The 16,723-nt window shown below is 41.3% G+C and overlaps 1 protein-coding gene across 1 annotated transcript in view; it reads right to left on the bottom strand.

The window, feature by feature from the left end:
- The window catches only part of LOC119414353 (retinal guanylyl cyclase 2), a 214,067-nt gene that overhangs the window by 4,019 nt on the left and 193,325 nt on the right, over positions 1-16,723 (bottom strand). The window contains exon 23 of the mRNA XM_037681446.1: positions 15,692-15,702. Coding sequence (XP_037537374.1) covers positions 15,692-15,702 — 11 coding nt within the window. The remainder of the gene's footprint in view (positions 1-15,691; positions 15,703-16,723) is intronic.

Raw genomic sequence — 16,723 nt, 5'->3', positions numbered from 1 at the left:
TGTGTGTGTGTGTGTGTGTGTGTGTGTGTGTGTGTGTGTGTTTGTATGTGTGTGTGTGTGTGGGGGGGGGGGGGTTTCTCCATGAGTATGGGATTGGGGGTCCATTGTTATGGGCTGTTCAGTCCCTATACAAGCAGTGCAAGAGTTTGGTTTGCATTGCAGGTAGTAAGTCGGACCCGCTCAGGGTGGGAGTTGGACTTTGCCAGGGCTGCCTGTTGTCACTGTTTCTGTTCATAACTTTTATGGACAGAATTTCTCAGTGCAGCCAGCCGGCGGAGGGTTTCTGGTTCGGTGGCCTTGGGATTCCATCTCTGCTCTTTGCAGATGATGTGGTCCTGTTGGCGTCATCGTGCCATGATCTTAAGCACTCACTGGAGTGGTACGCAGCTGAGTGTGAAGCAGCACCTCTAAATCTGAGGCCATGGTCCTCAACCGGAAAAGGGTGGATTGCTGTCTTTGGGTCGAGGGTGAGGTTCTGCCTCAAGTGGAGGAGTTCAAGTATCTCGGGGTTTTGTTCACACGTGAAGGAAGAACGGAGTGCAAGATTGACAGATGGAGTGGTGCAGCATCTGCAGTATTGTAGACTCTGTACCAGTCCGTTGGGGTGAAGAGAGAACTGAGCTGTAAGACAAAGCTCTCTGTTTACCTGTCGATCTACGTTCCTACCTTCACCTATGGTCATGAGCTCTGGGTAGTGACAGAAAGAATGAGATTGCGGATACAGGCAGTTGAAATGAGTTTCCTCCACAGGGTAGCCAAACTCTTCCTTAGAGATAGGGTAAGAAGTTCTGTTATCCGGGAGAGACTCAGAGTAGAACCAATACCCCTCCGCGCCGAGAGAAGCCAGTTGAGGTGGTTCGGGCATCTAGTAAGGATGCCCCCTGAGCGCCTCTTTAAGGAGGTTCTTAGGGCATGTCTGACTGGGGGGAGACCCCGAGGAATACCCAGGATACGCTGGAGAGACGATGTCTCTCGGTTGATCTGGTAATGCCTTGGAACCCTTCCAGAAGAGGTGGCTGTGGAAAGACATGTCTGAGCATCCCTGTTCAAGCTGCTGCCCCCACAACCCGACTTAAGAATAAGCAGAAGATAATGGATGGATATTTATTTATTATTTATTTATTTAACCTTTATTAATTTAACCGTTTTTCATTTAAACATTATTCATTAAACATTATAATTTTGTTTATACAACCTTTATTTATTTAACATTTATTTATTTAACCTATATTATACAACCTTTATTCAACCTTTATTTATTTAACTTTATTTACACATTTAATGTTTGTTCATTTATACTTTATTTAACCTTCATTTATACAATATGTATTCATTCAACATTTATTTAACCTTTATTCAACCTATTTTTATTTAAACTTTATTCATTTAAAATTTATACCTTTATTTATACAACCTTTATTTATTTCACCTTAATTGGACCTTTATTCATTTAACCATTATTCATTTAAACTTTATTAATTTAACATTCATTCATTTAACATTTATACCTTTATTTATATAAGCTTTATTTATTTAACCTTTATTTATTATTTTCTTTTAATATTTTCCTGTTTCAAAATTAAATAAATAAATAAATAAATAAATAAATAAATTAATTAATTAATTAATTAATAAAAAAAATTTATACAACCTTTATTACTATTGATCTATGGCGGAAATGTATTTTTAAAATATGGATACTTATGAAGACTTAAGAGTTAAAAATATGCAATGTGAATAGTATGGTTGATACAAATCTTTTTCCAGAAATCAAAGATTGTGAATATTATAATGAGGAGCAATTTAATGGCTTTAAAATAGCAAGTGAAGGTTTCTCTATCATTTATTTTAATAGTAGAAGTACAAATGCAAGTTTATCTAAAATAACAGACTATTTAAAACAGTTAAACATAAGTTCTAGTATAATAGCAGTTTCAAAGACCTGATTAAATGATGAAAATATAAATAACTTTCAAATAAAAAGATATGGATTACAGTGAGGAAAAAAGTATTTGACCACCATGTGACTTTGAAAGTTCTCCCACTTGGAAATCATGGAGGGGTCTGAAATTTTCAACTTAGGTGCTTGTCCACTGTGGGAGACATAATCTAATAAAAAATAAATAATAATCAAGAAATCACAATATATGATTTTTTTTAAATAATTCATTTTTGTGTTACTTTTTCATTCATTCAACCTTTATTTAGACAGGTAATCCCATTGAGCCTCGAGGACACATTTACAAGAGAGGCCTGATTTCAACAAAGAAAGATGAGGGCAGGGACCCTGGCGGTCTGATCCTCGACTACAGAAGCTGGTTATTGGGATGTGGAATGTCACCTCACTGGTGGAGAAGGAGCCTGAGCTGGTGTGTGAGGTTGAGAGGTTCCAGCTAGAAGGAGTCAGACTCACCTCTATGCATGGCTCTGGCTCTGGAACCAGTTTCCTTGAGAGGGGCTGGACACTCTTCCACTCTGGAGTTGCCCCTGGTGAGAGGTGCCGGGCAGAAGTGGGCATACTTATTGTCCCCCATCTTGGTGCCTGTGTGTTGGGGTTCACCCCGGTGAATGAGAGGGTGGCTTCCCTCCACCTATGTGTGGGGGGACGTGTTCTGACTGTCGTTTGTGCTTATGCACCAAATGGCAGTTCGGATTATCCACCCTTTTTGGAGTCCTTGGAGGGGGTACTGGAAAGTGCACCTCCTAGGGACTCCCTTGTTCTGCTGGGGGACTTCAATGCTCACGTGGGTAATGACAGTGAGACCTGGAGGGGTGTGGTTGGGAGGAACGTCCCCCCGATCTGAACCCGTGTGGTGTTCTGTTGTTGGACTTCTGTGCTTGTCCAAGGCCGGATTAACCATACGGGCAACTGGGCAACTGCCCAGGGGTCCACGATCTCGAAGAGGCCTAGAGTAGTGAGGGTAAAAGCAAAATATCTGGTCATCTCCTGGAGCCCTGCGCTGCAGAGAGATGGCTGTGCTGCCGCTGCATTTGAGCTGCTCTGCCTCCTCCAAGCGCCGCTGCTGCAGCTCTTGTTTTTTTTTGTTTTTTTTACAGTCGGATCCTCCACGGCCCGACCTGTCAATCAGTCCAGTAGGCGTGTTAGCAACTGACCAATCGACAACCTCAATTTTTCCCGAAGGTAAACGCCCCTTACCTGCTGACAAGCTCATCAGGTTTTTTTTTTTTCTAGAATTTTATTAACACAAAACAGAACAATGCAACAATATACAAATACAAACTCATGAAGGCTGTCATAACTACATTTCACAAAATAATGAAAGAAAAAAAATAAATAAATATAAAAAATTAAATAAATAAAAACAAAGGAGCGTGACTATATGAGAAACATTGTTTTAATTAAAACAATTTGTTTTTATCTTTTGTGAGCAGTTTTCCAGTTTTTTAATATACTTAATTAAGAATATTATGACTTCAAATCATTCATAAAACAGGAAGGAAAGCTTATTATCTCTCCTCTTCCTACAGTGAATGGGGTACTTTGTTATAAGTACGACTATATTTATGGCATCAGAGAAAACTGAGCTTGAGTTATCCACATAAAATAAACTGGCATCAACATCAAAAGAAGGACTGTTAAGTTTGAGATTAATCCAGTTTCTGATGTCAGACCAAACATTTTGTATCGACATGAAAAAATAAAAATGCTTGAGGGATTCATCTTCTGTTTTACAGAAGACACACAAATCAACATCAATTTTACATCTTCTTTGCAGAAACATGGCTACAGGATATATCTTATTTATTATTTTTAAATGATTCTCCTTCACTCTAGGAGATTTAGACCATTTGACAAATTTAGAATGAGCAGAAGTCATAATGGTTTTATGATTTATATTAGGAGGTTTTTTTGAAGGATTCTTTGTTATAATCAGTAAATCCTTTGTTGCATTCATTCATTGATAATCTTATTACATTTGAAGTCAACTAAGTTACAGTCATTTAGTTTTAATGTGGGCATCAAATTGTCACTTATGAATACATATTTTTAATTAATTGAATCAGCTGTTGGTCAGGCTACTTCTTGTTGTGCCATTAGCTCTAAAATAGTTATTGAATCAAGTGTTTACTTGTGTAGTGAACTTAACCTGATGTCAAAACTAAGCCTAAGGTCAAAACCCTTGACCTTAAGAACCTTGTGGGACAGAAACTGTCATTTCATTGATTTGAATCCAGAAATACAGTTTCACCCATCCTGAGACTTTCTTTCTTGAAAATCAAGTGAAAGAACACTCTCTTTTTATTATCATTACTATTTTACAAATGTTGATAATCAAAGTGTCTTAGTTCAAACCATTTTAGATGTTGCAGTGAACTAATCAATTTTATTAACTGTGAAACAGTGTAATGATTTTTTTAATCCTCATGCAGTTAGAATTCATGTTAAGGCCTGTTACAGAGTAATCATGTATTTTCTGATTTCTGTCTTTGAATGAGCAAGTGTAAGTTTTGTCCAAGGTCGGAGTCGAAGCAGACATGTGTCTTGTTTTAAAATCCTCTCAGACGTAAACAGAGGAGTTGGCACCTGTTTCTCCAAACTCGCCAAAATATTTCTCTCGCCTGTCTGAGAACAGTTTTAATCTGTTCCATAACAATTCTTGCTGTTTTCTGACTTCTAGTAACCTCTTACATCACAAAACACACCCCTGTCTGGTTGATATTGACCAATCAGGGACGCTCAAATATACCGGAAATAGAGCTCTTTAAAATGCCGGTACTTTCTAGTTCTCTCAGTTCGGTGAAGCGTGGAGAAGTTCTGAGATGTTGGCAGTTCTGTGAAGTCGTTTGGGAGAACAGAAGTCCAGCCATGAAAAGGCTCTTCCGAGTTTGGATTATAACATCTTCCACCTCTGAGTGGAACTTCTGAAGGACTCCACTCATGTGAAGTCCACCCGGTGAGGTGAACTGTTGTTGACGAAGCCCCGTCACCACTTCGAACGAGTCACAGCTATCCTTTGGAGACGCTGAAAGGTAGCGTTAACCGGAGCTCCTCTTCTTCTGATCCATCATCAGAGAGGTAAATGAGTCTAGTCTCCTACTGAGCGTACCGAGGAAAAGCTGGGTCGGATGGAGGGTGTCGTCCTGTCAACACTTTTCACTCATACACACCACATTCTCCCTCATCCATCTTTCACTCCCTTTAAACTCCATCTTTCCATCTTTAAATTCTTCTCTCAAGTAGAAATCATTCCAGATATTTTAGAAATGTCTGTGTAAAGTGCTCATTCCACCGCCGTGTGGATTGAGGTCTGCTGTTCTGCTGAAGAGTGAAAACAATCGCCGCATTGTTTCTCACTACCTGTAAAGCTGTTTAATTATGTTGTTATTTTCATATTTTGCCAAATTAATGTAAATGTTTGATGTTAAACTTTGATTCTGTAAAATAAATGACCACATTCATTTTGATGGGTCAAAGACAAATGACGTCTCACGTTACATTTCATTAAATTCAATGCACGTGTTATTCAGTCCAGAAAAATGAAGAATCCGTTTTAATTGATGAATATATCTCAGCATCTGTTCATCTACATATTGGTGGCCCGTACGGGGATCGAACCCGCGACCTTGGCGTTATCAGCACCACTACACTTGTGCAGGTAAAACTAGATGTTAAACAACTGTTAAAATACAGCAGAAAGCAGGGAATGGCATCTACTTTATTCAAAATTTTCTGGGGGACGACCCCCCCCGCCCCCCATTACAAATGCTTCTGACTCCAGTGGCCAATACGTTGCTAAACAAGTACACATGGTGTCGTATGGTGTTCAACTTAACTCAGTCTTGATGATTTGTGTCAACAAGAGTAGATAGTAGCATTTATAGTTCTATGAGTATTTGGATTTTTATACATCAAAATACACTTGATAGTTAGAATTTTAAGTATATTTACGGTATAATATGGTAATTTATTATGTATTTTAACAGATTACAGTGATTCTGGGGTCGTGATAATGGGGCATTTGAAGATTGTTGCCCAGGGTACAGCGAAGTGTTAATCTGGCCCTGTGCTTGTCATGGATTGTCAATAACAAACACCATGTTCAAGCATAAGGGTGTCCATATGTGCTCTTGGCACCAGGACATGCTGAGCTAAAGTTCGATGAACAACTTTGTCATCGTCTCATCTGATCTGCGACCACATGTCTTGGACACTTGGGTGAAGAGAGGGGCGGAGCTGTCCACTGATAACTACCTGGTGGTGATTAGGCTCCGATGGTGGGGGAGAATGCCGGTCAGACCTGGCAGACCCAAACGTGTTGTGAGGGTTTGCTGGGAACATCTGGCAGAGTCTCCTGTGAGACGGAGTTTTAACTCCCACCTCTGGGAGAACATCGAACATGTTCCGAGGGAGGTGGGGGACATTGAGTCCGAGTGGGCCATATTCCGTGCCTCTATTGTCGAGGCGGCTTACCGGAGCTGTGGCCACAAGGTTTTCAGTGCCTGTCACGGTGGCAACCCTCGAACCCGGTGGTGGACACCATCAGTGCCGGATGCTGTCAGGCTGAAGAAGGAGACCTATTGGGCCTTTTTGGCCTGTGGGACCCCGGAAGCAGCTGATGGGTACCGGCAGTCCAAGCGACATGCGGCTGAGGTGGTCCCTGAGGCAAAAACTCGGGCATGGGAAGAGTTTGGAGAGGCCATGGAGAATGACTTCCGCATGGCTTTGAGGTCATTCTGATCTACTATCCGGCATCTCAAGGGGGGAAAGCGGTACGCCACCAACACTGTTTATAGTGGGAGTGGTGTGCTGCTGACCTCAACTCGGGATGTTGTGGGTCAGTGGGCAGAATACTTTGAAGACCTCCTCAATCCCACTGGCACATCTTCCACTGAGGAAGCGAAGCCTGGGGACTCTGGGTTGGGCCCTCCAATCTCTGGTGCTGAGGTCACCGAGGTGGTTAAAAAGCTCATCGGTGGCAGGGCCCCAGGGGTGGATGAGATTCGCCCGGAGTTCCTTAAGGCTCTGGATGTTGTAGGGTTGTGTTGGCTTATGCGACTCTGCAATATTGTGTGGACATCGGGGGAAGTTCCCCTGGATTGGCAGACCGGGGTGGTGGTCCCCCTTTTCAAAAAGGGGGACCGTATAGTGTGTTCCAACTACAGGGGGATCACACTCTTAAGCCTCCCTGGTAAGGTCTATTCGGGGGTTCTGGAGAGGAGCGTCCATCAGATAGTCGAACCTCGGATTCAGGAGGAGCAGTGCGGTTTTCGACCTGGTTGTGGAACACTGGACCAGCTCTACACTCTCAGCAGGGTCCTGGAGGGTGCGTGGGAGTTTGCCCAACCGATCTACATGTGGTTTGTGGACTTAGAGAAGGCGTTCAACCACGTCCCTCGGGGAACCCTGTGGGGGGGTACTCTGGGAGTATGGGGTACTGGGCCCTTTGATATGGGCTGTTAGGTCCCTGTATGACCGGTGTCAGAGCCTGGTCCGCATTGCCGGCAGTAAGTCGGGCTTGTTCCCGATGAGAGTTGGACTCCGCCAAGGTTGCCCTTTGTTACCGATTCTATTTATAACTTTTATGGACAGAATTTCTAGACACAGCCAAGGTGTTGAGGGGATTTGGTGGCCTTAGGATTGTGTCTCTGCTCTTTGCAGATGATGAGGCCCTATTGGCTTCATCAGATCATGATCTACAGTTTTCGCTGGAGCGGTTCGCTTCCGAGTGCGACGCGACCGGGATGAGGATCAGTTCCTCCAAATCCGAGGCCATGGTCTTGAGCCAGAAAAGGGTAGAGTGCCCTCTCCAGGTCAGGGAGGAGGTCCTGCCCCAAGTGGAGGAGTTCAAGTATCTTGGGGTCTTGTTCACGAATGAGGGAAAAATGGAACGGGAGATTAATAGGCGTATAGGTGTAGCATCTGCAGTGAAGTGGGCGCTGTACAGGTCAGTCATGGTGAAGAGAGAGCTGAGTCAAAAGGCAAAGCTGTCAATTTACTGATCGATCTACGTTCCCACCCTCATCTATGGTCATGAGCTTTGGATTGTGACCGAAAGAACGACATCTTGGATACAAGCAGCCAAAATGAATTTTCTCCACAGGGTGTCTGGGCTCTCCCTTAGATATAGGGTGAGAAGCTCGACCATCCTGGAGAGACTCAGAGTAGAGCTGCTGCTTCTCCACGTAAAGAGGAGCCAGTTGAGGTGGCTCGGGCATCTGTTTAGGATGCCTCTTGGACGCCTCCCTGGTGAGGTGTTCTGGACACGTCCCACCGGGAGGAGGCCCAGAGAAGACCTAGGACATGCTGGAAGGACTATGTTTCTCGGCTGGCCTGGGAACGCCTCTGGATTCCCCCGGATTAGCTGGACCAAGTGGCTGGGGAGAGGGAAGTCTGGGCCTCCCTACTTAGGCTGCTACCCTGCGAACCAACCCCGAATAAGCGGAAGAAAATGGGTGGATGGATGAATTGGAAGGATGTGTATGTTGATGTTGTAAACAGAACCTATGATTTGTTTATGAATATCTTGGGAGCTCTGAAAAGAATCATATGCAAAAAACTGTTAAAAGAAATGCTGTTGACAAACTATGGATGATGAAAGGATTAATAAATGTTTGTAAAAATATGAATTACTTGTACTCATGATTCTTACAACAAAGTTCATGCTCAATCATCCAGGCATCAAATCCAATAATGCTCAGTCAGGTCATCTGGACAGTTTCTTTTTTCTAGAGATGTTTCAACTCTATCTGGAGGGCTTCATCAATCTGAGGAATTCCAAGTAAACTGTTTCCCCACCAAGCAGTAAACTCTTTACGTGAACCAACCAGTTTGCTGGAAATAAGATGGTTTCTGGGGGCTGTCTTCTCCTTCGTCCACTCCTCCCAGGCAGGAAGCCACAGCCAAAGTGGTTCAAGGCAACAAAGTTCATGCTCAATCATCCAGGTACCAAATCCAATAATGCTCAGTCAGGTCACCCTTCTTCTTTCATCTCAAATCCTTCATTATTTCTACTGTATTGTTGCTATCTTATTGCAGTACTGTGTTGTATCCCACACATTTTGTTTTCATGTATTTTGTGTGTGTGTCTAATGTGTATTCTGATTATGCAGCGTTGACAGATGAAGACATTAAGACATCGAAAATGCTGGTACCCAATGCAGCTGTGCTCTCTTGTCTGGACTGCAGTGACACAGACAGTGCATCAGAATATGATGATGAGAATGAAGACACGCTCTTCATTCTCAAACGCTCTGGCATTTCATACTGTGTGAGTTGATTTAGTATATCTTGTTCCATGTCTTCATTTTAATGCTGTTGTTTTAATTTTTTAAGGTATATTCTTACTGCTTTTTATTTCTTAGTGTTACCATTAGTGTTAAGCACTTTGATAACAGTCTATCTGTTTTAAATTGTGCTCTATAAATAAATATAACTTGACTTGACTTGATGCTGGAGCCACTGGCAGCTTTATATGATGAGAATCTGCGAGGCCTCTCCTCAACTAAATTACAAGAGAAGAGTGAAGAGACACTCTCCAGACTAAGGAAGGAAATGACACCAAAGAAGTGTGTGGGTCTTGAATGCATTATTAAAAACCAGGCCCAATCACAGGCTTGGCAAACCCACAGATTGGGTTGCATAACAAGCACTACCCTACACCGTGTATGTATTAAAAGTGAGACAACTAAAATAAACTTAATCAAGCATATAATGCCATATGATAAAGACTTGTCTGGTGTAAATGCAATAAATTGGGGAAGAGAAAATGAGCCCACTGCCAGAAACTGCTTTACTAAAGCAATGACAGCAAACCATCAAAACTTCAATGTGGAACTCTGTGCTCTTGTTGTAAATCCAGACAATCCACATCTTGGGGCATCACCAGACGGAGTTGCAAACTGTAGCTGCTGTGGTAGACGAATTGTAGAAATCAAGTGCCCATACAAATACTGCAGTGGTCTGACAGGAAGCAGTGAGGATACAGATTTTTGTTTAGACATCATTACATCTCAAGAAGAACCATGAATATTCTGATGCATGCTCAATAATCCAGGCAGAAAAATCTAAAAAAAAAGTTGTCTGGTCCTCTGGTCATTCAAAAAACAAAGCAAAACAACAAAAAATTGTAGAAACGTTTTGTCTTTCATCTGTAAGACTTCCTCAGTCTGAGGCGCTGTATTCAGCTCAGTCTTATAAATAGCACCTTCTCAGAGTGGATCAACCAGTTTGTTGCTGACAACCAAAACCAGATGTTCCCATGATCAAGGAGGACCATCAGCCTAACAATGGATCGTTAGCACCCTGATGGCTGTTTGCTATTCACAAGGGGCTGAGTGATACTAGCAATAACATTGCTTGGGATTTACCTGTCTAAATAAAGGTTGAATGAATAAAAAAAACAGCATTGTAAGAGGGGGACAGTTGAACACGGAGGCTCCGCCCCGTTTAATGATGGACGGTTTATTTTCACAAAGATGGCCTCCTTTACTCCTCTCTCAAACCATCGTTCCTCTCTGTCCAGGATGTGAATATTTTCATCCCTGAATGAGTGACCGCTGGCCTGGAGATGAGTGTGGACCGCAGAGTCCTGACCTGATGGTGTTGTTCTTCTGTGCTGGGCCATCCTTTTGGCCAGTGGCTGTTTAGTTTCCCCGATGGAAGACTGATCACCCTCCTGACACTGAACAGCATACACAATATTACTCTGTTTGTGCCGGGGGACTGGATACAGCACCTCAGACTGAACAAGTCTTTCGGATGAAAGACGAAACGTTTCTACATTTTTTTTGTTGTTGTTTTGCTTTTTTTTTTTTTTTTTTTGAATGTCCAGAGGACCCAACTTAACTTTTTATAACCATGAATATCAAGTTCAGCTTCACATGTATGCATGTGATGTCCAGTACTGTGTCTGTGATTTGGACCCAGCAGGATACAGTCATTACTCGTGCAGTCAGAGATGAAGAAACACTGCACACAGTCCTCCCTGTAGCTGAACAGTTTTTCACACAAAGTATTCTACCCAAGCTTTTAACACACAGCCTGAAACAGCAAGCACCTACGGTCTGCTTGCATTGTGAAAGGCCAGAGTTTGGAAAGATCATCACTGTTCAAAGTGCAATAATCTTTTCCACTATGAACGTGCAAAAGTTTAAAAAAAAGGTGAGATAATAGTACTGTGAGCAGTGTAAAAAAATCTAAAAACAATTTACAATGACACACATACTGGAACAGATCGTACAAACACTAAATTTTTACTTTGTTCTTTTAATAACTGTTTGCACATTATAAAAAATAAATGGTTAATTTGTTATTAATGTTAATTATACTACTTATTGTATGTACAAAAGACAAAAAGTTTTTGATGTATCCTTGACTCCTATGGGCAAAAGTAAAAGAGAGGAAAGAATGGTACTGTGAGAGTGTAAAAAAGCTAAAAAATAATACACTTTGACACACATCATTTATTGTAACTTTTCATGTTAACATTCAGTTTTAACTTTTTCCTTCAAATCACTGTGTGCATGTTTAAAAAAAAACAAAAGGTTATTTTGTTGTTACTTTTTAATGAAGTACTTGTAGATGAACATATCCTGAGATATTCACCTGATTAAAATGGATTCTTTCATTTTTCTGGACTGAATATAAACGTGCATTGAATTTAATAAAATGTAACGTGAGACGTTATTTATCTTTGACCCATCAAAATGAATGTGGTCATTTATTTACAGAATCAAAGTTTAACATCAAACATTTACATTAATTTGGCAAAATATGAAAATAACACATAATCAATCAGGAAAACCATACGGCCATGATTTTCCGTTGCTTTACACAGACATTTCTAAATTATCTGGAAGGATTTCTACTTTAGAGAAGAATTTAAAGATGAAAAGATGAAGTTTAAAGGGGGTGAAAGATGGTGTTTGAGGGAGAGTGTTGAACAGAACGGCACTCTCCGGGCTTTCTTCAGCTTCTTCCTTACAGTACACTTAGGTGGTGAAATCGACTCTTTTACCTGGAGATGTCTCAGGCGAGATTCCGTTTAACGCACCCTTTCAGCGTCTCCGTAGGATGGCTGTGAATCGTCCGGAGTAATGGCGAGATTCTGTCCGACACAAGCTCACCTCAGTGGAAAATGTTATAATCCCATGAAACTCGGAAGAGCTCTGTGGTCATGTCAGGGTCTTCCCGGCTCCCACAGCAACTGCCAGCACTAGGACATATCAGAACTGTCCGCACCGCCGAACTTCTCCAAACCCACAGAACTGGGTAAACCAGGAAGTACCAACATTTTTAAAGAGCTCTTTTCCCGGTTCATTCGGGAGTCTCGGATTGGTCCAAAACAACCAGACAGGGGTGTGTTTTGTGACGTAAGAGGTTACTAGGAGTCAGAAAAACAGCAAGAATGTTATTGAACAGATTAAACTGTTCTCACAGACAGAGAGAGAGTTTTGTTTTGGCGAGTTTTAGAAACAGGTGCCAAAACCCCCCTGTTGACGTCTGAGAGGATGTAAAAACAAGGCAGTTGTTCCAACACATGTCTGCTTCGATTCCTGACCCTGGAAAATGCACACTTGCTCATTCAAAGACAGAAATCAGAAAATGCATAATTACTCTGTAACAGCTTTAACATGAATTCTAACTTTGCATGAGAATTAAAAATCATTACACTGTTCCACTGTTAATAAAATTGATTAGTTCACTGCAACATCTAAAATGGTTTGAACTAAGACACATTGATTATCAACATTTGTAAAATAGTAATGATAATAAAAAGAGAGTGTTCTTCCACTTGATTTTCAAGAAAGAGAGTCTCAGGATGGGAGAACCTGTATTTCTGGATTCAAATCAATGAAATGACAGTTCCTGTCCCACAAGGTTCTTAAGGTCAAGGGTTTTGACCTTAGGCTTAGTCTTGACATCAGGTTAAGTTCACTACACGATGCACGCCGTCCTTCCAGGTCTGGGGAGTGGGGTTTAACCTTTACACCAGGAAACACTTCTATGGGCGTCTTAAAATGAGAACATGCCTCGAACACATTCACTGCACACTGTTGCATGTTTGGTGGAGGAGACCTGTTCAGGTCTGTTCCTACCACTTTAGGTGAGGGTGGTTGGATGGGCTTAAAAGCAAGAGGTGTGTAATAGACTTTTTGAGGTTTTTCTCCCCACACATGTGGAGGTGCAACAACATCTTTCTGAGGTGTTTGTGGGTGACCTGGACTCTGTCCACGGTCTTCTCTGAGTTCCAGACAAACTCACCCCACGTCAGAACTTTTATTTGATGCTGCGGCCAGTTCCTCCTCACAAGCCTTCAGGCGTTCCTGTGATGTCCGACATTCACTTTGTAAAAGCAGACATCGTTGGAGTAATACCGCTTTTACCAGTGTGCATTCCTCAAGTTGTGTTTTAAGTACATCTATTTCACTTTTGCAGCGGGAAACTTGTGACATTTTCTCGTTGTGATCCCGTCTTAATGCAAAGTATTCACTGGACAACAGCTCTTTAGCATCCCTGGCTTCAGATATTGATGCATTAAGTAACTGTATTTTGCTATTCAGCGAATCAATTTCTGCATTTGCATTTTGCTGTAAATGAAACATCTGTTCATAATGTTTTGTCATGAGGACCTCGTGTTCGCTCTCAAATTGAAGGAAGTGTTCTTCAATTTTCTGAACCACCTCTTTTTCACTGTCTAACCTTATTGCAAGGTAATCAGCTTTCTTAACAACCGCATAGAATGATTCTTTCAGCAAAATTGCAATTCTAGCCAGCTTTTCATAACTTGACATTGTAATTTCTGTAGAGGTCACACCTTCTGCAACCTCCATCAGATTGTCCAATAACTCTTTTGGGTTCATGCTGTCCGCCTGTTTGCCATATGGATGTAAGGATGCTGTCAGCAGCGCTAACGCATCTTCTAAACAGTCCTTGATCTCATAAGGATCAAAATCTTTTTCCCTGACACCTGTCATGGTTATTCACCGTTCAGCACTTTTTCTGGATAAAACAATTGCCAGCTTCAGATATTTTTACAGGTAAATAATTGTATTCAAATGTCAATGAGTTTCACACTATTTTAGCTTTGGGTTTACACAAAAGTACTGTTATAAGTCAACTTATTCAAATGTGGGCACCTGTCCAGGTTTTACCCCAATTCATGAATATTTAAGTAAATGCTTCTATGCAGTGTTACTTTTTATGTGCTTATTTTTTAACAGATACTAGATTACCAAGCGTCTCAGTGTCTTTCACTCTAAAGCACTGAATTTTTATAAACCTGCAATTTTTCTTTTTAGTCTCACAGCAACATCAGTTTAAAACCTTTTTTAAACCGTTTACTTCCAGAAAATCGCTATTTTAAACAGTTACTCATCAACCCAGTTGGGTGAAAAGAGAAAAGAAAATTGATGATGAGGAATAATCAGTCTTATTCAGAAAAACTGTTATACTCCTGTTCTCCTGCCAATATCTGCTATTTAAAAATATAAATAGGAGATGTAATTGTTTAGGTGGTAAATAAAATCAGAAAAGTCTCTTTTTCCTGATATATTTACTCTTATTTAATGATCTAGCAATTAAACGTGCATTATCTTTCCAGCAAATGAGTAAACTTATCAACTTCTGTGAATATCTGAACCGTATCTTTTAAAAAGTTTCTAATTTTTCATTTTGTCCCTCCTGTTTGAGGAATTCAGTGAATGAAAAATGTCCTGGTAAATGCCTTTCTGCATAAATACCTTAATTACTTTTTAAATGCAAGATAACAGTGATTATTCAGCTTTGAAGAACGTTTATTAACTCAAAAATGCCTTACAGAAAGAAAATACGTTTAATTTCACTCAAAAATAACCTAAAACATAGTGAAACTGTGATCTCAAGTTCCTACAGGAGGGGGCAGTGTTTAGCTTTATACCAGCAGGAGCCTATGACGACTTCCTGTGACGTTCTGTTGACATCCTGTTGTTAGCCGCTTAGCTTAAAGTTAGCTTCGGCTAAACTCGGTTAAAATCAACATTTCTGAACGGTTTTAAAGCGTAAACGTGGCGTTGTTTCAACAAGCACGACTTCTTTGCATGAAAATGAGTTTAAGGGGCATGTGGCAAGTTACATTTAGTGATTTTAAGCACAGCGAAGGCTTCGGTTGCAACCGAGCTCATTTCCGAGATGGAGGAAGTGACGTGACACGTCACTCATCCGGTCGTTAGCTGTTAGCTTAAAATTAGCATCGCTAGCGTCGTTCAAAAACATCATTTAATGACAGATTTTAAACTCTAACGTGGCAAAACTCCAACGATTAGAGCTTCAAAGACACGGAGCAACGTATCAGAATCAACTTTAAAGCACTTTTCAGCTTTAAAAAGCAGATTTTAATTCCCTAAGAAAACGAGTTTTCATTTCCGGGTCACGTGACTGAATCCACCAATGACAGAGCAACACGGGGGTCAGAGGAAGTGACGTAGGCACGTCATTCACTTCTTCAGCGAATCACAGCGTCCCAACTCAGCTGAATTCAACCAATCTCGCAGCGTTTTTCCAACTAGCATGTTAGATTTATCTGAACAAGTCCGTCAACTCTTCGTCTTTTAAACTGTCAAAATGCACTCTTTTCTGTTAAAAATGTAATCAATAAGCTTCCCAGCTGCACAGAGTCGGCGCCCCGGTCTCAAAAACGTCTTTCCAGCCATTTAAACAACTCGTTCGAACTTTTTCAGAACAGAGCCGTACCAGATCAGCGTCTGGAACACGGTTTAAACAGAATAAAGCGTTTCCACCGCTCAAACCCAGCTTATGTTACACAACAGATGTACAATTTCAGCTTTCATAAAGACCAGTAGCTGCTAACATTTCTGTTTCAGCTCAACACGCTGCGTTTACTCCAAGCGCCGCAGCCTCAGCACGCTGCGTTTCAACACAGCTAACAATCTGCTATTTTTCATGCCAACACGTAAAATCAATCTTTACACGAATACACAGTCCATTTATGAAGCGTACGGGCCACCAGTATGTGGTGGAAACGTACGGACGGGCCACCAGTATGTAGATGAACATATTCTGAGATATTCACCTGATTAAAACGGATTCTTTCATTTTTCTGGACTGTATATAACGTGCATTGAATTTAATAAAATGTATCGTGAGACGTTATTTATCTTTGACCCATCAAAATGAATGTGGTCATTTATTTACAGAATCAAAGTTTAACATCAAACATTTACATTAATTTGGCAAAATATGAAAATAACAACATAATTAATCAGCAAGCTGTACAATTGATTGATTATCCACACGGCGGTGGATGAGCACTTTACACAGACATTTCTAAAATATCTGGAATGATTTCTACTTGATAGAAGAATTTAAAGATGGAAAATGAAGTTTAAAGGGAGTAAAAGATGGTGTGTGAGGGAGAGTGTTGACCAGAACCGACACTCTCCATTCGAACCCAGCTTTCCTCGGTACGCTCAGTAGTGAACTTGACTCGTTACCTCTCTGAAGATGAATCAGCGGATACGGAGTTCCAGTTAACGCTACCTGTCCAGCGTCTCCATAGGATGGCTGTGACTCGTCCGAAGTAGTGACGATATTCCGTCTGACACAAGTTCACCTCAGCCAGTGGACCTCACATGAGTGGGGTTCGTCCGAGTTCCACTCAGAGGTGAAGATGTTATAATCCCAATCTCGGAAGAGCCTTATCATGGCTGGACTTCTGTTCTCCCAAACGCCTGGAGCTGCAAACTCTCCAGCCCGACTCCAACG

Source organism: Nematolebias whitei, chromosome 9, assembly GCF_014905685.2.
Source record: "Nematolebias whitei isolate Nwh7 chromosome 9, NemWhi1, whole genome shotgun sequence".
In the NCBI taxonomy this organism is placed as follows: domain Eukaryota; kingdom Metazoa; phylum Chordata; class Actinopteri; order Cyprinodontiformes; family Rivulidae; genus Nematolebias; species Nematolebias whitei.
The sequence above is the reverse complement of the archived record's forward strand: the minus strand, read 5'-3'. Positions and strand labels throughout refer to the sequence as shown.